General features: G+C 36.7%; 1 protein-coding gene across 6 annotated transcripts in view; it reads left to right on the top strand.

The window, feature by feature from the left end:
* ARAP2 (ArfGAP with RhoGAP domain, ankyrin repeat and PH domain 2) overlaps window positions 1-27,297 on the top strand; it is a 239,471-nt gene that overhangs the window by 25,493 nt on the left and 186,681 nt on the right. For all 6 annotated transcript variants that reach the window (XR_005243943.2, XM_008017680.3, XM_008017677.3 and 3 more), the window contains exons 3-6: window positions 7,464-7,522; window positions 8,623-8,699; window positions 9,447-9,538; window positions 11,188-11,541. Coding sequence is in view for 5 of the 6 variants with exons in the window: in XM_008017680.3 (XP_008015871.3) it covers window positions 7,464-7,522; window positions 8,623-8,699; window positions 9,447-9,538; window positions 11,188-11,541 (582 nt within the window). In the remaining variant the exon portion in view is untranslated. The remainder of the gene's footprint in view (window positions 1-7,463; window positions 7,523-8,622; window positions 8,700-9,446; window positions 9,539-11,187; window positions 11,542-27,297) is intronic.

Consider the following 27,297-nt stretch of genomic DNA (forward strand, 5'->3'; position numbering starts at 1 on the left):
AATAGTAGAAAAGAAAGATAAAATTGATCTTGAATCTTGGATTTCTACTTCTTAGCTGTGGGACTTGAGCTGGGAGAATTTCCCACCTTTATTGTTAGGATTAGGACACCAAGTCCTACCTCATAGGGCTGATACAAGGAATTAATGTGAGCTGTAGATAAATAAAGCCACTTGCTTTTTGCTTTGGGCATAATAGGTGTTAGAATATAAGAAAGGTTGTGATAATTTAGTAGTAGATAAGTGAAAATGTAAGTTGCTACTCAAGAGTTTTCAAAACGACTTACTTCCTATATTTGTGCTAATTTTTCATCTCCAGCAGTTCAACTGAACTTGGTTGATAGATTTGGTAATCCCTTGTAGGTAGATAGTAAATGAGGAAATCAATACAAATTATCAAAAACCTTTTTCTTCCCATTTTATTTATTGGTAAAACCAACAAAATATTGCTTAAAAATTCCACTAATGGGTATACTTAAAATATTCAGAATCTTTTTTTTTTTTTTTAAATTTAAGTTAAGCATTGTGGCTTAGGTCCTGGGTAAGGAACAAGACTGCCTGGGTTTGAATCTCAGATTAGTTACTTATGAGCTGTGTGAACTTGAGTAAGTGACCTAACCCCTTTCTGTGCCAATTTTACCTACATGCAGATAATAATCTTATTTCTTGTTGTTTTATTTTTTTTATCTGTATACTGTATGTTTGTGTATATACACATGCATGAATCTTTGACGATGGGCACACATTCTGAGAAATATGTCATTAGGTGCTTATGTCCTTATTTGGGCATCACAGAATGTACTTACACAAACCTAGATGGTATAGCCTATTACACACCTAGGCTGTATGGTAGAGCCTACTCTTCCTAGCTACAAACCTGTACAACATATTACTGTACTGAATTAAAATTGTAAGACAATAGTAGATATTTGTGAATTTAAACAAATCTAAACATAGAAAAGGTATAGGAAAAATATGGTGTAAAGATAAAAGGCAGTACACTTGTATAGGGCACTTACCATGGGTGAGTCAGTGAGAAGTGAGTGAAGGTGAAGCCTAGGACATTACACCACTGTAGACTTTATAGACCCTGTACCCTTAGGCTACTCTAGATTTATAACAATATTTTTTTCTTCAATGATAAATTCACTAGCTTATGATAACTTTTTAATTGTATTTAACTTTTCAAGCTTCCTATTCCCTTGTAATGGCACTTAGCTTAAAACACACATTGTACAGCTGCACAAAAATATTCTTTATATCCTCATTCTATAAGCATTTTTCTATGTTTAATTAATTTAAAAAAACATGTAAAATTTACAACTCTTCCACATTCCCATCTTCTGGAAGGTCTTCAGGGACAGTTACATGCATGGAGCTGCCATCACCTATGATATCAGTGCCTTCTCCTGGAATACCACTTGAAGGACCTGACCGAGGCTATTTTACAGTTATCTTTAAAAAAAATAAGTGGGAGGAGTATACTCTAAAATAAAATAAAAAGTATAGTAAATATATGAACCAGTAAAATCACTTACTATCAAGTATTATGTACTGTGCATAATTGTATGCACTATACTTTTATATGACTGGCAGTGCAGTGGATTTGCTTGCACCAGCGTCATCACCACAAACATGAATAACGTGTTGTACTGTAGTGTTGCAGTGGCTACAATGTCACTAGGCAATAGGAATTTTTCATTCTCATTATATTCTTATTGGATCATTGTCGTATGTGCAGTCTGTCATTGATCAAAACGTGCAGGGGATGACTATACACACACACACGGACACACACACACGTGTGCTTGTATGTAAAAATCTGAGACCTATCTTGCATATTGTAAATGCTCAGTAAGAAGTAGCAATATTAATTACTAGTGCAAGTTACCAAAGACGGACAAAATTTGAGTACTGCTCCACTCAAGGGTTCAAATCAGTAGTAAGTACTTGCGTTAGTAGTACACAAATGTCAGGAAACAATTGCAGCTTTATAAAAGTATCAAGAATATGGAGATAAAGAAAAAATAAAGGATGCTTTTAAAAAAGGTTTTACCTTTTAGGTTTGACCCAAACATTATAGCTTTGCCCATTTTGTGATCTTAAACAAATTGCAGTCTTATAGTGAGTATATTTTTAGTCTAGCTCGTTTTGCTTAACTTTGAGAATCATTCATGTTTTTGCCTGTGGTTATAGTTTGTTCATTTTTACTGCAGTATAGTATTTTATTGTATGAATATGCTATAATATTCATTCTTAATTTTGTTAGATATTTCATATTTTCTACTTTATCCAATATTTTGTGTATATATTTATTTGTAGGTGCATGTGTGTGTGTGTATATATATATACATGCATATAATGTAAATATGTGTACACATATAAATCAACTTAGACATAATTTGCATATGAAATAGACTAATTTTCAGTATATACATGCTTATGTGACCACTATAACAATTAAGATTTAGAACATTTCCATCACTCATCCCCACTTTTCCCAAAATTCTCTTGTGACCATTTGCAGTAAATTCCCAACTTCCTAAATCAGGCAACTGTAGATTTCACTATTAGTTAGTTTTGCCTATTTGGGAATTTTATATAAATGGAATCACACAGCAGGTCATCTTTCGTATCTGACGTCTTTATTCAGTATGATGTTTTTGAGATGTGTCTGTGTTGTTGCATGTCAGATTCTTATTGTTGAATAGTGTTTCTTTGTGTGAATCTCCAATTTGTTTATCCATTTGCCCATTGACGTATATTTGGGTGGTTATTCTTGAGGCATACTTGTATGCATGGCTGTTGAGTACAGACCTAGGAGTAGGATTGCTGTGTCATGGGATATGTACATTTTCCATTTTTGTAGATAATGCAAAATGGTTCTTATAAACTAGTTGTATGAATTTGCATTACCATCAACAGTGTATGTGCATTCCCCTTGTTTCATACCCTCAACATTTGTGTGTGGTTTTTTTTTTTTTGGTTAGCCATATAGACATAGATACATGTGTAGTGTTATTTTATTGTGGTTTACATTTGCATTTTGTGATAACTGATGAGATTGAACACCTTATGCCCTTGTTTATTGACCTTTTGCTACATTTGTATCTTTGGTGTGATGCCTTTTCAGATCTTTCACCTATTTTGGTTTTGGTTGTTTTAAATTGCATTTTTGTGTGTATTTCTTAAGTGTTATTTATTCTTAAGAGATACTGATAAACTGTGGGTATAAACCCCTTGTACAGTATATCTTCTGCCTCTGCATATTGTTTTTGTGTTCCTTAATTGTGACTTTTTAATGAATAAGAGTTCTTCATTTTAATTTAGTCAGATTTACCCATACTTTCCTTTAGAGTTAAAACTTTTATGTCTTAGGACACATGAAAATCTTCTAGCTGCATTATTTGACCTATTATACTGGGATTTATAATCTATCTTGAATTGATTTCTGTGTACTGTCTGAGGTAGGAGTAAATTTTTGTTTGCTTCCATATAGATGTACAGGTGATCTAGTCTTTCAAAAGACCATACTTTCTTCATTGCTATAGATTGACCTCTTTGGCTTAAATGCAATTGGATCTCTTTTTTTAAAAAAAAATTATTTTAGTTTCAGGGTACATGTGCTGGGTTGTTATATAAGTAAACTTGCGTCACAGCTGCTAAGCCTAGTACCCAATAGTTATTTTTTCTGATCCTCTCCTTCCTCTTACTTCCCCTCTTCTAGTAGGCCACAGTATCTGTTGTTCCCTCTTTTGTGCTCATATGTTCTCATCATTTAGCTCTTACTTACAAGGGAGAACATGTGCTATTCGGTTTTCTATTCCTACATTGGTTTGCTAAGGAAAATGACCTCCAGCTCTATTCATGTAACTGGGTCTCTTTAAGTGGGTTCTTAATTCTAGTTCAATAGCCTATTATCCTTTTTATCAGTAATACAGTGTTTTAATTACTACAGCTATATAATAAATCATGAAACCTGGTAGAGTATGTCTTCTCACTGTACTCTTTAAAAATGTGTCGTTATTGGTCCTTTCTTTTTCACATGTATTTTAGAATCAGTTTGTTAAATCTCACATGTGTCCCTCACTGTAACTCTTTTGATTAGTGTTGCGTTGACTCTACAGATTAATATAGGGGGTATTGTCATCTTTGCAACATCTAGTATTTCATATATTTTTAATTAGATTTTTTTCTAATTTTCTTGGTAATGTTTTCTAATTGAGTTCTTGCAAATCTTTTGCTAGATTTAATTCTAGGTTTTGGTAGTTTTTTAATGCCCTTATACTATATGGCACCATTTTAATATTTCATTTTGTTTGCTGATATTTGGGGATGGAATTGATATTTATATGTCAACCCTATTAGTTTGCTAAAATCATTTTTATTTTTGTATTTTGTATTTTTATTTATTTATTTTTGAGATGCTGTCTCACTCTGCTACCCAGGCTGGAGTGCAGTGGCACTATCTTGGCTCACTGCGCCCTTCGCCTCCTGGGTTCAAGAGATTCTCCTGCCTCAGCCACTTGAGTAACTGGGATCACAGGCACATGCCACCATGCTCAGCTAAGATTTGTGTTTTTAGGAGAGATGAGGTTTATCTATGTTAGTCAGGCTGGTCTCAAACTCCTGGCCTCCGGTGATCTGCCCACCTCGGCTTCCCAAAGTGGTGGGATTAAGGTGTGAGCCACCACTCTCGGCTGCTGAATTCATTCTGAAACAACTCCTTTTGAGGTCGAAAAATATATATAATAAATTATAATCCCTTAAAGCATGTAATTTGATGAACTGTGAAAGATACATAAACCTATGAAATTTTTACCACAATCAAGAAACACAGCAGTTCTGTTACTTCTAAGAGTTTCTTAGTTTCTTATACAGTCCATCCCTGTTTCACGTGCTCGTATAGAATAAGTGAGAATATGCAGTCCTCCACCATGCAATGATATTTTTGTCAGTGATGGACCACAGATATGGCATTGGTCCTATAAGAATATAATGGCTATACCATATAACCTATGTGTGAAGTAGGCTGTACCATCTAGGTTTGTGTAAGTACACGCCATGATGTTTGCAAATGATGAAATTGCCTAACAACCTATTTCTCAGAATGTATCCCTGTCATGAAACCAGGCATGACAGTATTTCTTACGTCTTCTTTTGCTCAGCATGATGATTTTTGACATTTATGTAGATTATTAGTTTTTTTAGTAGTTTTTTTTCTTTCAGCTGGGTGATAGTCTCTTGGATCCATACACCACTATTTGTTCATTTACTTCTTGATGTCTATTTGGGTTTTTTCAAGTTTTTGATTATTGAAAATAAAGCTGCTGTGACCATTTGTATACAGGTCTTTCTGTGAACATCTGTTTTCAATATTTTTGGTAGGATTGGAATAGCTGGGCTTTGAAGTTTGGTGAATGTTTATTTTTATAAGAAAATAAAAGCAATTTTCCAAAATGGATGCACCCTTTTGCATTCCTGCCAGCAGTATTTATTTATTTATTTATTTTCTGCCAGCAGTATTTAAATGTTCTGATTATTCCACATATTCTCCAACACTTGATATTGACAGGCTATAGTTTAGCTATTCTAATGTGTATGTGGTATTATCACACATTCATATATTTTGTGATACAACTATTTACATTTTTCCATTTTGTTTATTTTATTTATTTTCTGAGACAGGGTCTCACTCTGTTGCCCAGGCTGGAGTGCAGTGATGCAGTCATGACTCACTGCAACCTCAACCTCCTGGACTGAAGTAATCGTCCCACCTTAGCCTCCCAAGTATCTGGGACTACAGGCATGCACCACCACACCCAGCTGATTTTTGTTTTTTTTTTTTTTTTTTTTTTTTTGTAGAGATGGGGTTTCATTATGTTGCCCAAGAAGCTGGTTTCAAACTCCTGAGCTTAAGAAATCTGCCCACCTTGGCCTCCCAAAATGTTGTGGTAACAGGCATGAACCACTGTGCCCAAGCTTAAAAAATGGCATTTTTTATTACTTATATTTGTAGAGACAGGGTCTCTCTATATTGCTCATGCTGTTCTTTTTGTTCTTGTGTGTGTGCTTTGTTTTTGTTTTTTTCAGACAAAGTCTTGCTTTGTTGCCCTGGCTGGAGTGCAGTGGCACAATCATGGGTCACTGCAGGGCTCCACCTCCTGGGCTCAAGCTGTCCTCCCACCTCAGCCTCCTGAGTTGCTAGGACCAGAGGTGATCACCACCATGGCAGGTTAACCCATTTTAAAATCGAGTTGTATTTCTTATTACTGGAATGTAAGAGTCCTTTTTTTTCTGGTTTGGGCAAATCACTTGTCACTAGTATGTGACATTATAAATTTTAAATTTTCGTAAAGACTACATTTCAATGTTTGTTAGGGTTTTAGTTTTTTATTCTATTTAAGGAATCTTTGCCTACTCAGATGTTACAATGATTTTTCTCTCATATTTTTCAGAATTTCTAGAGTTGTAGCATTAAACATTTGGGTCCCAACTCTACTTTGAGTTAATTTTTGTGCATGATGTGAAGTAAAAGTTGACATTCACTTCTTTTAATCATTGAGATATCCAGTTCCAGCAACATTTGTTGAAAGGGCTGTTCGTTTTCCACCTCATTTCTTCGGAACTTTTTTCTTAAGTCAATGGACCAGAGATGTGTGGGACTGTATATGTGGGCTTTCTATTCAATTCCATTGATTTATATGTCTGCACTTTCAGCAATGGCACAATGATTATTAGCTTACTGTAGTTTTAGATTGAATATTGAAATTGTATAGTATAAATCTGCCAGTTTTGTTCTTCTTTTTCATTTTTCCTTTTTTTAGATGGAAAAGAGAACTCTGTTATATTGTAGAAGGCCTTCATCACCCTTTGCTTCTCCAATGTTTACCTCTGCCATTGCTGTTATCATGTTGTATTCTAAATAATTACCCTGTGATACCTTCCTCCCGAGACTGTAGGATCTTTGAAAGAAGATCTTGTGTGTATTTTCATATTGTGTCTACAGAGTCAGGCATGTTTTTGACTATTATAAAGCTAAAGACAAAAAGCTACACAAATACTGACATCTAGTTAGTAAATCTCTTTCTTTCAGAGATATGACTAGCAGTTTTGAAATTACTTTATGTGCATACTAGCATTGGACAAATATGTTTACTTTTGTGAATTATAGATGTGAGTAGCAAACACTGGTAAAAAATTTCCTTTGCAAAGAAAATCTCTTTCTTTAAAAGTCTAAATAGAAAAATACATTTGTGGAAGTTGGCCATTCAGCTTTTTTCAAGTCAGAATTAATTTCTGAATATTGTTTTTTTTTCTACCCAAAAGAATGTATCTCTCTCTAATAAATCCTTCACTTAAATATAAATCGTAAACATTTTCTCATATTTTCTCATAATTTTAATTGTACTTCTAAATATCTTAAATATTTTCACTCATAAATATTTTCTCCTTTGCTTTTTAAGCTATTTTCGTGAAAGAAGAAATGTTGCTACCTCAACTGAAAAATCTGTGGCATGGCAAAGTGAGTCTATGTGTTTAATTTCTCCTTAAATTAGAGCTCATTTGATCATCTTAACTGTGTTAAAATCATGATTGAGAAGGCAGCCCACCTGTGGTATAGGGAACAATGGAAATAACTGTCTGCCAGCGTTGATAGTACCTCAGACACTTTTAAAGGGGACCGAATAAAAGGCAATAAAATGCACTCTGACTCCTAGAAATTTGTACATGCTAATGTAAAAAGTTTTCTTTTTATGCAAGCTTCGTTTATCATTAGCCACAGTTGCAGGCATTTAACTAAATTAAATGGTTTCTGGCAGTCTGAGCTACAGAACAAAGATATATGTATGGAAAGTGATTTTGCCATGGTAACTGGAAAGGGCTGTCATTGTTGCTCTGGCAAATTGAACAGTGACAGAGGCTTTTCTTTCATTTTGAAAATTCTGATTATACAAGTTTGGGAACATTCTTTTTGACAATAAGATGTCAAACACTTGGGTACTGAATCTTTAAGAGAAATTTTTGCCATAGTAGAAATGCAAATATTGAGAATTCGTTTTTGTAGATTAGTATAATTCAAGGATGATGGAACTTCTCTTGAAATAATTTATTTACAGATGCATTAGTAGCTATGGCATTAGAGGAATTATTTTAAATGCCTTCTGGATTTTAAGTGATATCTAGCTATTATGTTGGTGACCTTTTTATAACGATTTATTGTAAGTTATAGAACTAAGCTTAATTTTCTGCCGTTTAGAATATTTCCTTATTTAGGAGTTATCATTATAAATGGCATCATGACAATTTCTTTTGTATGTGGGCAATGTATTTGGTTATATTTATGTAGATCCTAGAGGTTGGCAAGGACATATGTGACAGTTTGCAATTTAAGGAGCAGCGAGTTATGTTTATGAAGCAAATGGTGGATACCATGAGTGTTATATCAAGAAGACAATGAGGAGAATTGATTTGGGGATAAGAATTAGCATAATTTGGACTCTTACAGAATAAAGCTTACGTTGTGATAATGCCATAAAAAACTCATGCTTTTAATCTTTTTTTAAAAACAGTATTTCAGATTATTCACATCTTTCCATTCTCATCCTATAATCCCCCTAAAAGATTCAAATGAGGAGAATTCATCTTCCATCTTTCCTTATGGAGAGACCTTTCTCTTCCAGAGACTAGAAAATTCCAAGGTTAGTCCCATACATTTTAATTGTTTTCCATAATCAATTATTTGCTTTTCTGCCTATTTGTACCTCTTCATTTTTCTCCAAGCTATTTGAAGAATGGCATTATGTTGAAGACTGAAATTTCCAGTCAGCAAAATTTTTGTTCAGGAAAATTATGTTAAAATCTGTATCTTTCAATATACATTATAGAAACACACTTTTATTTTGACTTCGGGAATCCAGGATAGTGAGTTTTAAAAGTTTGCCACAATATTGGGTTAATTAAACAAAAGACAAACTCTATAAAACTTAAACACTCTCTAGATTTTTGCTTTGCCTTGTAGCCAAGTGCAGACTTCCGAAGTGCATAGACTTCCAATTATGTATATATTTTAATTATTTAGCTTATCACTCATTCTTTTCTATTACTTGTGCTCTTTTGCTACATTATTTCTTGGTCTTGATAAAAGAGAAGTTGGAAGACAAAAATGAATTAAATAAAAGTACATAAATTTTATTTTTGTTTAGCATCTTCTTTTGTTCTTACTTGAACTGATGAGTTAACGATTTAAATAAAATAGTGAAAAAAAATCAAAAGTCTGTTTAATGTAGACTATCTTTTTTTTTCTGAAAATTGATATAAGTAATTAGACTTATTTAGTTAAACTCAGATATTATGGATTTTTGTGAAATATTGATACACATACAAACAAATCCCCAAACCAAAAAGCAAAACAGTATGTGTTTTTTGTTTGTTTGCTTTTTTAATAGAAGCGGTCTATAAAGAATGAATTTTTGACCCAGGAAGAAGCACTCAAAGGGGAAGCAACTACTGCGACGAACTCTTTTATCATCAAATCAAGGTATGAGATCATGATTGATGATGATTAACTATTTAGAATAAACTGTTATACAATGTTGGCTTTTCATTCATAGTATAATATTGTGTGTCAGAGAAAATAGTTTATGTTGATAAGTTCAAATTTTTCCTCTCTAAATGTAAGCATAACAGCACCCATTTTATTAATTGAATTATGCTCTGTAAATCAAGTAAATAGTTGCATTCTGTGGCAGATTAGTTTTGTGTTTTTCTAATGGAAACCACACCCCTGCCTCAAAGCAATACAGGTGACTGTGATTGCACATTAAAGATGAGAGGTTATGTTAATAAAAAGGAGCAAAGGGCAGTACAGAACATCACTATGCAAGTTGCAGACTTTTACAAGTGTAATATATTATTTTTATTGGAGTTTCAGCACTGGTAAGAAGCATGGCAATTATCCAGTTATTTGGATCACACACGGAGTTAGAATTTGTATGCAGCAACTTCAATTTTGTTTTTCTGTCAGCTTTATTGGAACTTGGCATACTAGATCATTACCTGATATTTCATTTTCTTTTTCTTAATTTTTGATTTTTGAGATTACATAGTAGATGTATATATTTCTGGGGTACATAACATATTTTGATACAAGTATAATAATCACATCATGGAAAATGGAGTATTCATCCCCCAAAGCATTTCTCTTTTGTATTGCCAACAGTTTAATTAAACTCTTTTAGCGGGACATTCATTTTATTTTTGTCTTTCATTTTCTAAGGCTAACATTGTTATAGGTTTCCCTCAGTTAAAGCTAAATAATTAAACAGCTTCAGTAAACATTTGACATAATCTAATATAATGCAAAATATGAAAGGGCCAGGCTAAATTATTCTTAAGGCAGTAATCATTTTTAGAATGCTATATCCAGAAAGATGTAATTTGAGCCCAGGCATGTCTGTTTCATTGATCAGCAAAAAAATGTCCTTTGTCATTAATGAATGAGTTGATCTATTATGTCATTCCTTGAATCTGTAGAAATATGTCTAGCAATTATGAATGCGTTCCAATAAATATTTTGCATTACATAGCCTTTAATTCCTGGATGTACACTGACCCTTTATTGTTTTCTAGCTAGCAGTGTGCTGCAATATTTTTCCTCATCAACATTGCAAAATAATACTGATGCTCTCAGCAGTCAGATGTACTCTCTGTTTTATTGCATTATGGTGAAACATGGGGTCCTTGGAGTTGATTAGAGGATAGTAGAGAGCGGTAAACAAGTGGGAAATAAGATCTCCATATAGATGAGTTAATGGTCCATGACGTTGCCGAGAGAGATTGGGCTGGCCACTTAGTTGTGCTATTAAAGATGTTTAAATTGTGATATGACGAATATACCCAGTCTCCATCCTTAGCACCTGCACCTAACCATCCAAAATAAAAGGGATAAGATTAAATTATACCTAAGAAAAAACTTGTAATAGTATTCACATATGTCATAGGTTAATGAAAGAATTTTACTTAGTTTTTCTGGAAGAGTTAAAAAAATTTTCAATAGGGTTAATTGAAACTCTAGGATTTTCCTGGCCTTATGTTTCTGTTATTGGTTATTTATAAATTTTCAAAATGTCACTGATGTCTTAAATCACATATAGCACTTTGAAATGTTTACATCATTTTTCCATTTAGCATATATGATAACAGAAAGGAGAAAATAAGTGAGGACAAGGTGGAAGATATTTGGATACCTCGAGAGGACAAAAACAATTTTTTGATAGACACTGCTTCTGAATCAGAATACTCAACAGTAGAAGAATGCTTTCAGAGTTTAAGAAGAAAAAATTCAAAGGCATCTAAATCTAGGACTCAAAAAGCATTGACTTTGGACTCCGTTAATAGGCACAGTTATCCATTAAGCTCAACAAGTGGAAATGCTGATTCATCAGCTGTTTCTTCACAGGCAATATCTCCCTATGCCTGCTTTTATGGAGCATCTGTAAAGAAGGTTAAATCGGGATGGCTGGATAAACTCTCTCCTCAAGGGTATGTACGTATTCATTTATTTCATAAGTGGCATATTTTTAAAATTTCAAGTTTATTCATTTCTGAACCTCCTGGGTTGCTGTTCCCCCACTCCACCTCCACACACACACATACACAGAGATGCCATTTTTAGAGACTTTCAGCACGCTTTTGCCAGTGCTATTCTTTAGACATAAGGAGAGAGATGTGCAATGCAATGCTGCATTAAGGTCCAGAATTGCAAATTAAAATAGAAAGTTATGATCTCACATCTAATTTCTTAATGTTACCTTCTAAGTTCACATCAAAATGCGCTAATCTGTGTCCCAGTATGTAACAAAGAAAAACAAGACAGACTGAGTTAGTATTACTCAGCCCACACTGTTTAGCTTTTGCTCATATCATAACAGTGTTCTGTTTGCGAATACAAGGCTTATTGTAGTTAGGGAAAAGTACATCTTTGTTAGGTTTAGGTCTTCACTGTTACTGATATATTGTTTTAATTTTTGTATGTTACACAGAAGGTCAGAGTCCCGTGAATATTACACTTTTCAATGGATTTATCAACAGATATTTACAAAGAAACTTTTGTCCCTTAAGCATTTTACAGTACTGAGAAGTCTTTGGGGAAGGATTATATTTAATTAGAATTGTTTTCTAGCATCCTGATTTTTAGATGTCTTTTTGAAATATTTACTTGAAATGTTTTTCATGAATTATTAAATTATTTTGAGATTAAAGCTTTCATGTATCAGCAGCTAATGTGAGAGTCCCTACAGTGTGCGGTTTTCTCTCCTGTTCTCCTGAAATGTGTATCATTTCTAGAAAGGATTGGTTTGATCTAAAATAATTTTAATTGAAAAAAAAAATCTGCTGGAAGCGGCATCAGATGACTAGTAGAAGCAGGAATTACATTTCAAAAGATAGCAAAACGCCCCAAAATTATATGGTTAGTAATTATATGTTAGTACCTTATATATTTTCATCCTTTAGGAAATTTGATTTTGAATAAGCCAAAGCAGAGTACTTCTTACTATCAGCTATGTGTGTCACTTCTTTCTGGTTACATTATGATGACAAAACCCTCTGCTTGTTCTTTTTAGTCCTAAGTGTTACTGGTAAGTGCATAGTCAGATGTTGAACGTGTGGATCAGTGCTCAGGTCTGAACACTAGTGGAATGGATCAGTGAACTTGAATATTCTTGAATTCATTTCTGTAAAATCTAAGTATTTAGAGAGGTCCAAGTGCTCTCTTAAAGTATCACTGGAAGAAGAAACAGACTTTGAGTACAAAGCCCCCAGCAGCTGTGGTTTCCTGTGTGTCCCGGGTGAGATCTCGCCCTTTACAGGGTTGGTCTGTTTATGCTCCAGGCACATTGAGAAAGTTTCACCATTGTTGGCCACCTCTGGGACAGTTAGGGTATATTCTGTTTCTCTTTTTCAGAACTTTAACTTTCCATTCTTTCTATTCTGAACTTGCCTAAGGTTAGATGCTATAAGTTTTCTGGATTTATATGTTTCTATTTTGGGGGAAATAATTGCATTTTCTGTCCTAAAGCTCACCCCTACCCCCCCCCCCCACCCAAAATACCAGGATAAATGGATATAAGAAAATAAACCAAGGAGCTTGGTATATCACCAAGAAATTTTAAAACTCTTCTATGTGATTATATTGCTATGACTTGAAAGAAATATGTGTAGCTAGCCAAAACGCATGCATTCATTAAATCAGAAGTAGAATCCAGAATTTTTCCTTTCCTAATTAGACTCTGTAGGCTATTGTGAGGATTTAAGATGTTCATTAAAGTAGACAAAGTGATGCCTACCCCTTCCTTATGCAGTGGTTGCTGAGCTTCATGGCCTCATGTCTCTTTGACGCAGACAGCACTGATTGAGATGGGATTCCGAACTCCATGTAGCAGGTGTCAACAAACTTTTTCCATAAAGGGTCAGGTAGTAAATAGTTTAAGCTTCATAGTCAAATGGTCTCTGTTGCAACTATTTAACTCAGCAGTTATAGCATAAAAGCAGACGTAGCCAATGAATGAGGCTGTGGTCCAGTAAAATACAGAAGTAATAAAAAGCAGAGGTCCTCCTTAGAGGCCTCTGCATTTGTACTTCTTTCTGCCCGAAATGCTCTTCCCCCAAGAGTAACATGGCTTGAACTTCTCTCAAGTTCATGCTATAATGTCTCCTTTGCATTTAAGCCCTGGCCACCAAATTTAATACTACAACTGTTGCTCTCCCCTGCCACCCCACCACTCCCTTAATTACTTTCTTCTACAGGGCTTATAGGCCAGATGATTCATTTATTTCATACAAGCTCCGTGGGGACAGGCATCTGCATTGCTTTTCTTGTGCTGTGATAGCCTTAGCAGAACACTGCCTAGCACGTGGTAGATGCTTAGTATTTGTTGTAGAATGAATCTGTGAAAAACCTAGCATTAGATATATTTTCTTTTAATTTTTCTAAAACAGCAATTTATAAGAACTTTGTAATATAAGCTGCTGAACTCAACAACATATTTGTGGCTGAAAATCTCCAAGAACCATTGATAATGCTGTTATACGTTAACAGGGTAGTGAACTCTTGGTGTTTTTTATTTTATTTTTCATAATTGTTTCCCCCTTAAAGACATGCATGTAAATTATCAAAATACAATTGTCAAAATACAATTTAAAAACTAACAGACACATTCTAATTTGTACTTTTTCAAATAGTGTATGCAACTATCTTTTGTTTAATGAATGTCATTAAACAAAATAATCACATTCACAATCTGAACTTATTTCACGTGGTTGTCTATTTACTTATGAAATGGAAATTCCAATTCTGAATCAATGCCTAATATGTGAACATTGCCCAATGTACGGTTAAGAATATAATTGTATAACACCATACAACAAAAGAAATACTGAAACATTTCCGGTTTAAAATATGGTAAGTTGTTTAAATATTTGAATGACCTAAATATAATATCCCTAAAACTAGTGGTTTAAAAACTGTATGAAAGAAATAATAAAATGTAGAATTTTGGTGGCTGTATTTCGAACAGGTCGAAGCAGATGAGAAGCTTAATAAGTGATACTTGCTTTTAAAAACCTCTCACTGTTTTTGAGGATTAAAATAAATCATCTTCACTTTTTCTCAGCTGTAAATAATAAGCTTTTCAGCAGATTTGTATAGATGCAAATATGAAAGACTGGATATAATTTATTCCAACATTTCCCAAATATGCATCTCAGAAGAGAAATGTTTGAAGCTGTTGTAAAGAAAAGAGAACATGGTTGGATGTGCTGTGCCTCTTCTAGGAGATGCATAAATTAACATCTCCAAGAATATATGCAAAAGGAAATCCTTTTGAATTTTTACAATACTATTTTCTAAAGATGTTTCTGTGTTCAGCATAACACACAGAGCATCTTTATAAAAACTACTGTGTGTATTAAATAATTTCTATTTTACTTGAAATGTTTTAGGACTTTATTTTTTACTTGAGGAAATTCCTCTTTTTCAAAATTTAACTTTTTTTTTGGCCATGAGGAGTACTGATGTGGCAGTGTGAGCCTGAGACAGCTAAAGTTGATCATGTGAGGTTAAGTCAGCACTTGGAGGTGGTGGAGGACACAGATGAGCAAGATGTGTTCCTGATCTTGTAGCTTCCATTTAGGGCAGAAAAGAAATGTATATGTGAATAGCAATAAAACCCAAAGACAATCGTATAATTGGTGCGTACAGAGTCCTGAGGTTACCAAGATTGAGAAAGCATTTCTTCAAAGACCTTCCAGGAAGGACAGGGTAGCAGTGGAATTGCCCTTTGGAAAATGGATAAGATTTTAACTGGCATTTTTAGTAAAATGCTTTTCTGTCTAGAGGGAAAGGCAATGATAGTGGTGATATCTAGATGTACTTGAGGGTTGAGATAGTGAGCAGGTGGAGGTTAGAGTTATTTTATTGAAGATGGACCGTTGGGTTCTAGGACAAGGAGAGAGAAACTGCCAGTGAAAAGCATGTTCAGAGAACAGATAACTAGGGAAAGTGAAAAAGCCAATGATCAAATACCAAGAAAAGGTTAGATCTCAGACAGTGACTGGGAGTCAGAGCTCCCAGAAGCCAGTAGCCCAAGACCTGGGAGAAATTCAGAGCTTATACTGTTTGTGCCTTTGTCAGTGACTGGTTTCCGTGTCATCATCCAATCTCCAAGGCTCCTTTATTGGAAGAATTCCCCACCTGGCTACACAAGTGCTTGAGTGTCTTGGATCTCTTGGTGTGCTTTCTTGGGGCTGCAGAGAAAGGCAGGTGTAGCAGAAAGTTGGCAAGTCCACGTTTGACTAGGGTGTTACATATCAGTCACCTTGTTGAACTTAAAAGTGAATCCAAAATCCTTGATAATTAGATGGCCGTTTCTCAAAGCACTTGCTACTGGTAAACATTGTGCCAAGGAAATAAAAAGCTTTAATATTGTTGCAGTTTGAGGAGGAAAAAAGTTAGTTTCAGTCTCCATAATATTACCTGGTTAATTCCTTTCAGCCATCTTAGCTGCAGAGAAATGAATAGGGTTTGGAATCAGACAGACATCATTCATTTGCTGTGTGACTCCATTTCTTGGAACCTCCATTTTTCACATAAATGCATGAGGTCAAGACTACCTCTGTGAAATCATTTGGAAAAGTAGGTAACTTTGGGCCTCACTCTTAACTGATGCTCAATAAACCTCGATTTTCTTTTTTTTTCAGAACACCATTTTATTGCAGAGGACCTTAAATAATGTTACTGTGAGTCCCAGTCAGTTCATACTTTGATAAGTACAAGGTAAAGAGATCATGTGTTCACACTGAACTTTCAGAATTCAATGTTTGATTGTTATAAAAGCACATAGTTTATGTGTCAGAGAGTAGTACATAGCTTATTTAAAAAAAAGACATGGATGCAGCTGGAAACCATTATTCTCAGCAAACTAGCACAAGAACAGAAAACCAAATACTGCATGTTCTCACTTATAGGTGGGAATTGAACAATGAGATCACTTGGACACAGGAAGGGGAACATCACACACCGGGTGATGTGTGGGGCGGGAGGAGGGATTGCATTAGGAGATATACCTAATGTAAATGATGAGTTGATGGGTGCAACACACCAACATGGCACATGTATACATATGTAACAAACCTGCATGTTGTGCACATGTACCCTAGAACTTAAAGTATAATAAAAAAAATTCAGTTTTAAGTAGGTATTTCCAGAATATATTAGTACCTTGATATTTTAAACTCTGTGACCCAGGGTATGATACTAAACATATTTCTATCGAACTATTAATAGTTCATTTGTCAGTTTCTGCTGGTGACATAATGGAGAGGTTGTTTGAAGGGATATAGTGAAATGTACTGGTAAGAACATTATTACATATGTATTAATGGAGCAATAAAGGAAAGGCGTTATAATGAAAGAAAAAAGTAACATTTCTTCCCTCCAACCTCTTCATGAGGGGCAGCCCCTTTCAACTCTTTTATAGTTACTTTTAGCATACTTTTTTTTTTAACTGTTCAGTGTTAGGGATTAGCTGTTGATGTACCACCATGGAAGATCATATTTATTCATTTTAACCACTGTTCCCTCTTTCCCTTCTAGACACAATTCCTATTATCTTTTTAAAATAGTTACATAAAATATTTAGATATCTGTAACTTTGTTTTATATTATAACTGTAAAGGCTACTCATTTTTGAGCAATGTAACATAGTATGATTAATTTTTTCATTGACAATGCTTAGTTTTTGTTGAATTAATAATTGTTGATTTTTTCTTTTGCTTTTTTTTTTTTTTTTTTTGAGACTGAGTCTCGCATTTTTGCCCAGGCTGGAGTAAAGTGGCATGATCTTGGCTCACTGCAAACTTCACCTGTCGGGTTCAAGCAATTCTCTGCCACAACCTCCCAAGTAGCTGGGATTACAGGCACCCACCATCATGCCTGGCTAATTTTTGTATTTTTAGTAGAGAAGGGGTTTCACCATCTTGGCCAGGTTGGTCTTGAACTCCTGACCTCATGATCTACCCTCCGTGGCCTCCCACAGTGCTGGTATTACAGGCGTGAGCCACCGTGTCCAGCCTGTTTGCTTTATTTTTAATATGTGTTTTCCTTCATCTGAAAATTCTTCCTCAAAATATGAATCTCTGAAGTAACCAAAATAAATATACCTATCAATTTCATCATCCTATTGCCCGCTAAGAAAACTTTAGTTTGGGCCGGTTGTTCCCCAGACTGAGTGCACACTAGCATCTTGGAATTCCCTTGTATCATCTTTTGGATTCTCTATTCCTATCTCTAGTGTTTCTGTCTTTCCATCTTTTCTTAAGATAAAGTACAATTCTTTGAGGCTTCCTGAGAAAAGGTGGATAGGGAGTCAATGTTTTTAGACCTTCCATGCTTGAAAATGTCTTTTTCTCCCCTCTAAACATTGTTATTGTTGATTTATTATGTTTTAGAAATCTTAACTGGAAAGAATACTTCTCCAGATCAGTAATTTATATTCGAGATTCCTAGTAATCTAGAGGTAGTATTGAGAAATCTCATTTTTGATTCTTTATACATAGCCTATTTATCAGTTCTTGGAGATTTTCTTGTTTTATTCTTCAATAACTTTTTTTTTTCTTTCTAGAATTCCTGGTAGTTTGGTGTTGGACCTCTTGCCCTGAAACCCTGATAAATATCTAGCTTTTCAATTTTCCCTTTCTACTCACTAGGAAGTTTCTTTAGTTGTGTTTCCTAACCCAGTTTTTGTTTTGTTTTTATACTGTAATTCACATACAAAACATTTTCTTTTGACTGTTCTTTTTATAGCATAGTGTTACTTTTTCACAAATAAATCCTTTTACTTCTCTGAAGATATTAATACTTTTTTTTGAAGTTTTCCTGTAGAGTCTGTTTCTTTTAACTTTTTGGAGGGGTGGTTTTGTCTGTATCTTTTACCTTAGTGGTATTTTTCTCAAATGTCATGTTAATCTTGAGCTGTCACTTTAGAGTGAAATACTGCAAAACTGATTAGAAGCACTGTAGGCTCTGATGGTCCTTACTATTTGTTTCTTGTAAGACAATCATGGTAGGTTTTTTAGTAATACGTTTACATACAGAAGCCTCACGCTAGTATCTTTTAAATGAATCTTCTTCCTGAGCGTTATAGGCCTGGTAACCAGTTTTTTTAAATTATTTTTTTGGAGATGGAGTGTTGACCTGTCACCCAGGATGGAGTGCAGTGGCATGATCTTGGCTCGCTGCAACCTCTGCCTCCCAGGTTCAAGCAATTCTCCTGCCTCAGCCTCCCAAGAAGATGGGATTACAGACACACACCACCATGCCCGGCTAATTTTTGTATTTTTAGTAGAGACAAGGTTTCTCCCTGTTGCTCAGGCTTATCTTGATCTCCTGACCTCAGGTGACCTACCCACCTTGGCCTCCCAAAATGCTGGGATTACAGCGTGAGCCACTGCGTCCGGCCTGGTAACCAGTTTTCGGTTGGCTCATGAGGGAAAGTGGACTTTGAGTGTTGGTAGTTATAATGTAGACTTTTATTTGATTCCCCTACTTTAGCATAGCTATGCCTGAGTCTCCCAGCCCCAAAACCTCCTGTTTTATTCTCTCCATTGAATAAAACTACACTATTCTGTTGAGTGAAGGCAGAGAGACAGTTTTCCAACAGTGCAAAGTGGGGGAGAAGGATTCTGTGATGTTGGAGTGCAAGTCTACGTCTTAAACTGCCTTTCGACATATCCATTATCAGCGCCTCACCCTCACTTTCATAGTCACTTCCAGAGTTACTTGGTACCTCTATTTCCTGAGATTTTCAGAGGTAATGCAAGAGTAAATGGGTTTTCCTCTTAATTTAATCTAATGCTGGCTTAGCGATCAGTTCTTATCTCTCCTTCTGTTTCCAGATTTCTAGCTATTGTTACTGTCCTTGACTTCTTTAGTCAGTGTTGCTTTGCAGGCATTTATTTATTTTTATTTATTTCTTAATCCTTTGATGTCTGTTAGTGAAGTCTGGGGTGGAGTAGAAGTAAATGCAAGCTTTTAACTGATATTTTTAACTGGAAACTGGTTCATGATGTATTTTGTATGATATGACTCCATAAAATGAAGAAGTGTGAATCTTTTAACGTAGCTTTTTATATACCACTTTATGAAAGCACTAAGCTCTTTGTAGATATGTTTAAAATTAGTAGTTGCACACTAAAATTCAGGCTTTATGATTGACTTCCAAGAATCTTTTTAGCCCCTGGAATTTTATGTTGAGTACCTTTTTTTTTTTTTTTCTTCTTCTTCTCATTTTAAGATGTAGATATAGCAGAGATGGAAGCTGAGATTGAAGATACTTTTTCTGTTTTATTTTCATTTTTTGGCCCCAGCTCATTTGGTTCATATAATCTTGGAAATTGTTATTTCAGTTTGCTTAAAAGTGAGAAAATGCTCTTTAGAATAGAGAAGTACTGGCATTTTATAGAAATATTTTAGTAATTCCTTGCATCTTTCTCACCCTAAAATACTTTGTTACTGCATCATTTAAAAGTCTTCTGCTTCTTAAAAGACTAATTGGATCAACAAATAATTAGCTGAATAAAAATGAGTAATTAGATAAATAAAAATATATACTTATAGAGATTGTAGTCCTAGAAAATATTGGGTCTCGTTAGGGTTAGAGGAGGGAATAACATAAAATATGCTGTGATTCTTTAGGGCTGTGTAAACAAGGCAGATGAATCTGGAACAGCATGGTGATGATATTTTTTCCTCTGAGATTGTTTAGAATACTTGAGAAGTATGTTTTCCATTATCTTAAATGGCATGATTAATAAAAGCTATATATATGACTTAATGCCTTTGATGTTCTTTCCAATTGTGTGATTTTTAAAGGTGACAGTTTGGTAGCCTGTCTCACCTTAGATTGGTATCATTGGTTAGTTAGCATGCTTGTTAGATACTAGGATTTGTTTTTTAAGCATAAAGATGTAATATTAAAAAAAAAAAAAAAAACCTCTGCTGGCACTTAGGAATGAAATTAAACAGGAGTGCCTCTGTGTGAGTACTTCATAAATAGAGATTTAATTGTGTGTGTATACAGTGTTGTTAAAAAATAATTTTTAAGAAACACATTTTGAGACACCAAAAACTGATACCAGATGGTGAAGCTGTTTTCATGAAAGCAGTTGAAACTTTACACCACCTGCCCTACCACAGCTCAAGGGAAGAGTTTATAGAAATCTGTTCAATAATACTGCACAAGCCTTATAAATTATTTGAAGAAAGCTTCTTAAAGAAATGTTTCCCTTCAGAACCCTAAAAACAAAATAAGATAAAACTCAGGCTAACGTGTTTCATGTCTGCTTTCCCTTTTTTCCTGAAGGAATTCTGAAGCACTTTGCAAGATTGAAGTTACATATAAAATGTAGAGGTCAAATGTTATTACTACCTAAAGGGATGTCCTGGGTACTTTGCTATAAAATGCACTAATGTCTGTTTTGTGTAGCAGTTAAGAGCAGTCATTGGGAAGACACTCCCAGATATGTTCTTTATTAGTTGTATGACTTGGACAAATTATTTAACCAACCACTGCCTCTGTGCCTTCATCTCTAAAATGGATGTAATAATGTTACCTGTCTCACATAGTTGTCTGGAGGATGAGTTAATATTTGTATGTGGCTCCACACAATGCCTGAAACAAAGGACTATGTGTTTGCTATTTTTATTACCAAATGTAGTAACAAATAACTTCTCTATTGACTACAACTTTAAATCTATTTTCTGTGCAATAATGCATCATTATTTCAGATCTAATTTGTATTGTGTGGTAGCCGGAACATAGGCTAAGATGCCATTGTCTTGTATACATTATCTTTTTCTGTTTTTTAAAATTTATGAAGCAAATTAAGCTAGTAATTGAAATTAACTTTCGAAGTACTTTAGCAAATTCTTACAGTGCATATATTAATTATATGTCATTATAATGAAATTAATTGCCGGATAGTGAATATATGTTTAGAAACACATGAGAGGAGTATTGAACTTTTGCACAGAAAAGATAATTCTTAAACATTTAGAAATCATCGATATTTATTAATTTAATTTTACATTGGCAGTTAGAAGCACAGGACTTCTCACGATTTTCATTTTATTATTTAGTTGAAGTTTTGATTAATTTGTAAGGTTTACCAATATGAATTAATCTAAGTTTCCATTTGCTAGAAAAGGGAAAGCCGGGCGCGGTGGCTCACACCTGTAATCCGAGCACTTTGGGAGGCTGAGACGGGCAGATCACCTGAAGTCAGGAGTTCGAGACCATCCTGACCAACATGGAGAACTCCGTCTCTACTAAAAATACAAAATTAGCCAGGAGTGGTGGCACATGCCTGTAATCCCAGCTATTTAGGAGGCTGAGGCAGGAGAATGGCATGAACCTAGGAGGCAGAGGTTGTGGTGAGCCCAGATCGCACCGTTGAACTCCAGCCTGGGCAACAAGAGCAAGATTCTGTCTAAAAAAAAAAAAAAGGAATAATGCTGAGAAAAGATCTAAGTGTGAAGTTTTATCTTTAGCTAATTATTAGAATTCAGTATTGAAGTTCACATGTGGAAAACAACTAATTGAATGTTGATAGTTTTAATGAGGAAAATAGTTTACTCAGTGTTTATATGAATTTAGTTTTAAAAATGAATTGGTTATTTTACATTTTTAAATAGGAAAGTACCAAATGCACACATTTTAAATAACCATATTTAAATTTTTCTTTTTGTTTCCAGCTTTATTGAGATGTGATTATCAAAGACCTTATATGTTTAAGGTATACAGTGTGATGATTTGATATCCCTATATATTGTGAAATGGTTAACACAAGCTAATGACATAACTGTCACCTAACAGAGTTGTGTGTGTGTGTGTCGGGGGGGGGGTAAGAACACTTAAGATGTACAGTCTTAGCAAATTTCAGGTGTACAATATGTTGTTATTAGCTATAGTCACCATGTATATATATTACATCTCCAGAATTTATTCTTCTTCTAACTGAAAGTTTGTAACCTTTATGTGGGATCTATGTATAGGTAGAATCTAAAAAAAAAATAAACTCATAGAAACAGAGTAGAATGGTGATTAATAGGGACTGAGAGGTGGGGTTAATGGTGAGATGTTGGTTAAAAAGTTTTTAATTCAGCCAGGCATGGTTGCTCATACCTGTAATCCCAGCACTTTGGGAGGCCCAGGAGGGCGGATCATGAGGTCAAGAGTTCCAGACCAGCCTGTCCAATATGGTGAAACCCTGTCTCTACTAAAAATACAAAAATTAGCCGGGTGTGGTGGTGTGTGCCTGTAGTCCCAGCTACTCGGGAGGCTGAGGCAGAAAAATCACTTGAAGAAGAATCACTGGGAGGTGGAGGTTGCAGTATGCAGAGATTGTGCCACTGCACTCTATCCTGGGTGACAGAGCGAGACTCCATCTCACAAATGTTTTTTTAATTCCAAAATGTATTTTGAAATTAATGGTGAACTTTTCAAGCTTTCTGTAGGATCTTTTTATTTATTTATTTATTTCTAATAAGGTAGTGATGGCAGCGGCAACCCATCTGGAGCCACTGCTGCCATCAAACTGGCTGCAGCGGACAGGTGCGGCCAGGGCTGCATACTCCACGGAGATGGCGTGAGCCAAGGACAAGTGGGAGCCCCGCCCCTTCCGAGTTGGTAGAGCGGGAGATCCTCGGGTGCGATTGCAGCCGCCAAGTTGTGGTTGTGGGACCCAGGCCTCCCGCTCCGTGGAGCAGACAGCAGTCCTGCTCTCCTGGGTGTAGCTACAGATGTCTAAGTCGTTGCTGTGCGTTCAGGCCCCCCTGTGTTCTTGGTGGAGGCTGGGAGCAGTCAGGAGCCCTGTGTTCCTGGTTGCAGCAGCTGCGGCCCAAGCCAAGGCTGCAGAGCCAGGCATCTCTGCACTCTTGGAGACCAGAAGAGTCCCCCTACCCCTGCAAGCTCAAAGGTGGCTGCTCCTACTGCCTGGCCTCTCCCTGCTCCCGGTGTCAGCTCCTATCTCAGAGCAAGGCTGGGGCCGGGGCCAGGTGCTGTCACAGCACATCTGGATGTGTGCACTCTTGCGGAAGTGCTGAGAGGCCAGCTCCCTGCTGCCTGGGCCCTCCTCTGGCCTTTGGGTCCTGATGAGCATGGGAAGGAGGAAAGCCCAGGGAGCACTCAGGGCAACTCAGCACTGGCCTGCAGACACCTCTTGGCATGAACAGCCAGGGCGCCGTGAACAGCAGCAGGAGGTGAAGCTGGACCATGGGCAGAAGGGAGCAGGTCCTCGGTGAAGCTCCACCTTCAGGCCAGGGAGGGCCTGAAGGTTGGGGGCCGACTAGTCCTGCGGACCACAGTAGGAACTTGTGGTGCCTTTTCTGGGCCTGCCTATGGCCGCCCATGGACCAGTTGGCGTGCACTTCCTTCCCCTGAGGCCCATAAAAGCCCCCAGATCAACCAGAGCTGGGTAGACATCAGGACGACCTGCTGCAGGGAGGAGCTACCCACTCCGGGGCCTACTCTCTGCTGAGAGCTGCAGACATCAGATGACCTCACTGCGGAGAGGAGCTCCCCACCCAGGACCTGCTCTGAGCTATTCTGTCACTCAATAAAACTCCTCTTCGCCTTGCTCACCCTCTATTTGTCTGTATACCTGATTCTTCCCGGACACGGAACAAGAACTCGGGACCTGAGAGATGCCGGGGCTGAAAGAGCTAACACAAACAGGGCCGAAACACTTCGCCTTCTCACCGTGTTATGCGTGAAAACAAGGAGAGAAGAGCTGCGGCCCTTCGGGGAACTGAGACCTGGAAGCGCCCCGAGGCAGGGCTGTGACTCCCTCTTTGGACCTCTTAGGTTTCTGTAGTCTCAAGCTTCCAGCCGCCACCATGTTTCCTGGTGGCAGCCGTGGAAGCTGCTTGTGGTGTGCCCGGTCCGGCTGCAGCCTTGCAGAGAGCCGGCGCCTGTGCAGACACCTGGTGCTGGCTGCCCCGCTGCAGCAGCCAGCGTGCCTCACTGTGTGCAGTGGCTGGACCCCATGCTCGCTTGCTCATACACCCCTCACTGCTCCATACCTGGCTCGCCATCGGCAGTCGTGGGATCCAGGCCGGTAGCGTCAGCCGAGCACAGCCTGCTCTCCCCAAATGGGTGAAACAAGCCCAGTGGGCTAGAGCAGAACTCAGGCAAAGGCGCCGCCAGCAACAGAGGCTTCTGGCCAGAAAAGCAACACCCCGAGGATCCTGCAACAGTAGTTTTACAAAGTGTTTATTTTGTCATATAAAAATCTGGTTTTTAATATTTGCAAAAATAAAATTAAGGATGAAGTTTTTCAGTAGTGTTTATTTCTGTATTTATACAATAGAAATTCAAGTAAATATCTTTCAGTGAAAAATACATTCATTTGTTTCTTCACTAAATATTAGGTATGTTTTGTATGTGAGAAAATATGATAGTTACTGGTTTTATATTGATGAACAAAACAGAAATGGATTCTGTACTCAAGGATCTCAGCATCTGTTGGATATGATGGATATATTTACCCTGATTGATCATTACACATTGTATGCATATATCAAAATGCCACATTTACCCCGTAAGTATGTCAATTAATATGTATCAATAAAATGCATATTTTGCAAAAAGAAAAGGCTCAGGAAAAAGAAATCTAGTATAAGTGATATATGAAGCAAAAACAAATATAAAATTACATGTTCTGCTTAGTGTAATTAAGCAAAGAAATGGAGCAAGAGAACAGAGAGACCTGAATGATCTATGCATAGTCAGAAATGGTCACTTGATGGAAAAGACATTAAAGGTGAACTCTCAAGAATAAGCAGGAGGCAGCCATGTTAGGAGCAGGCAGACAACATTCCAAGCAGAGACAATGGCATATGGGAAGGCCATGAGGCAAGAAAGAGTCTGGAGAAGAGAGGTAGTGTGGCCAGAGAGTGGTGTCCACGGAGTATGTACCCACAGATTTTGATGGCTGACTGAATGGATGGATGACCGCAGAAGCCAACTTGCAATGGTAGAAGTGCAGAATAGCTTTCTCCACCTGTAGGATGGTTGTTCTTTCATCTGCTACACCCTGTGGCTTCTCATTCCATTTCACTGTGGGCTGGGATTTGTCTTATTTACCTGTCCCTTCATAGAATGTTAAAGAGATTTAATAATCTTTAAAACTATTGAGTTAAAAATAGATGAAGACATCAAGTAGTCACCTGGCAGTTGAGAAAAATTAAAATAATTGGGAGAATATCTTAGGAGCTGATTCTCTCAGAGGCTGAGGTTTTCCTCAGAGAGCCAGTGGTAGGGTGTGTCCTTTGCATTATGAGCGCCAGAGAGAGGAGGTGTTGCTAGTCAGATGCTGCATCTTCAACTGATCCGTAAACCTAACAAATACTAAGTTATCTGCCCTCCCTCTTTCCCTTTTTCTGTGGACACAAATATTAAGTGCCTGGATGATGCCTTAGACCACAAACTGTCTATCATGATGATGATGGAATTCTAAGAAATTTTATGAGTTGGAGTGGCTGCAGTTAATCTTAAGTAAGACATGTGAAAATAGGTTGTAAACCTTTTACACTTGATGTTTTGGCAGGTTTCAAAACTTTGAATTTAATTCTGAGTGTTCTAAAGTTTCTTGCATTCCCTCAACCTTTCTTTTAAAAGATGCTGATTTTGGCCGGGCGCGGTGGCTCAAACCTGTAATCCCAGCACTTTGGGAGGCCGAGACGGGCGGATCACGAGGTCAGGAGATCGAGACCATCCTGGCTAACACGGTGAAACCCCGTCTCTACTGAAAAATACAAAAAAAAAAACTAGCCGGGCGTAGTGGCGGGCGCCTGTAGTCCCAGCTACTCGGGAGGCTGAGGCAGGAGAATGGTGTGAACCCGGGAGGCGGAGCTTCCAGTGAGCTGAGATCCGGCCACTGCACTCCAGCCTGGGTGACAGAGCAAGACTCCGTCTCAAAAAAAAAAAAAAAAAAAAAAAAAAAAAAAAAAGATGCTGATTTTATGAGTGCTGATCATTTGAGGTTTTATTTGTCTGTCATCCCGCCCATGGTGCCAGAAGGACTGTGCTTTTAATCATGCCACTCATTCCTTCAGCAAATTCTTTTTTAGTGCCATATTCCTCTCTGCACTACTTGCTGATCATACGGAAGGAAATAAATGTTGTCCTTGTAAAGCATAAGACCTGGTGTGGGAGACAAACATTAAGCAAATAAATATATAAAATTAGAGGTTGTGTTAAGTGCTGTGAGGAAAAGTAGAGGGTATTGTGAGAGAGAATAACTTTGTTATCCACTTTGGATCGGGTCATTGGGGAGGGATTTCTTTGTAGTTGGTTTAGATGTAACTGAAAGATAAGGAGTCAGCAAAGGGAATAATGGGGGTAATGGGAGGCCCTAAGGCCTCTGTCCCCCACAGATGTTAATTATTTTTATCTTAAAATGGAAGATTATATGTGTAATTGAGCTCTAGCTTACTGTTATTCACAGTGTGAAGTGGGTTGTGTCCCAAAACAAAATCATGATTTACTGAATTACTGTTTGGATTGTGTTAGAAGGTATGTATTTCTCTGACTTTAAGTGTGGAAGAGATAAATATGAAATGAGCAAAAAGTGACTAATTTATCCAGTGTATAATTATTGTGTGTTTGCTTAATATAGCTTTATCTTTTAACGTTTAATGCTGATAATTTAAGGAACCTTGGGTTGCTGGAAAAAGTAAAA

Source organism: Chlorocebus sabaeus, chromosome 27, assembly GCF_047675955.1.
Source record: "Chlorocebus sabaeus isolate Y175 chromosome 27, mChlSab1.0.hap1, whole genome shotgun sequence".
Lineage (NCBI taxonomy): Eukaryota > Metazoa > Chordata > Mammalia > Primates > Cercopithecidae > Chlorocebus > Chlorocebus sabaeus.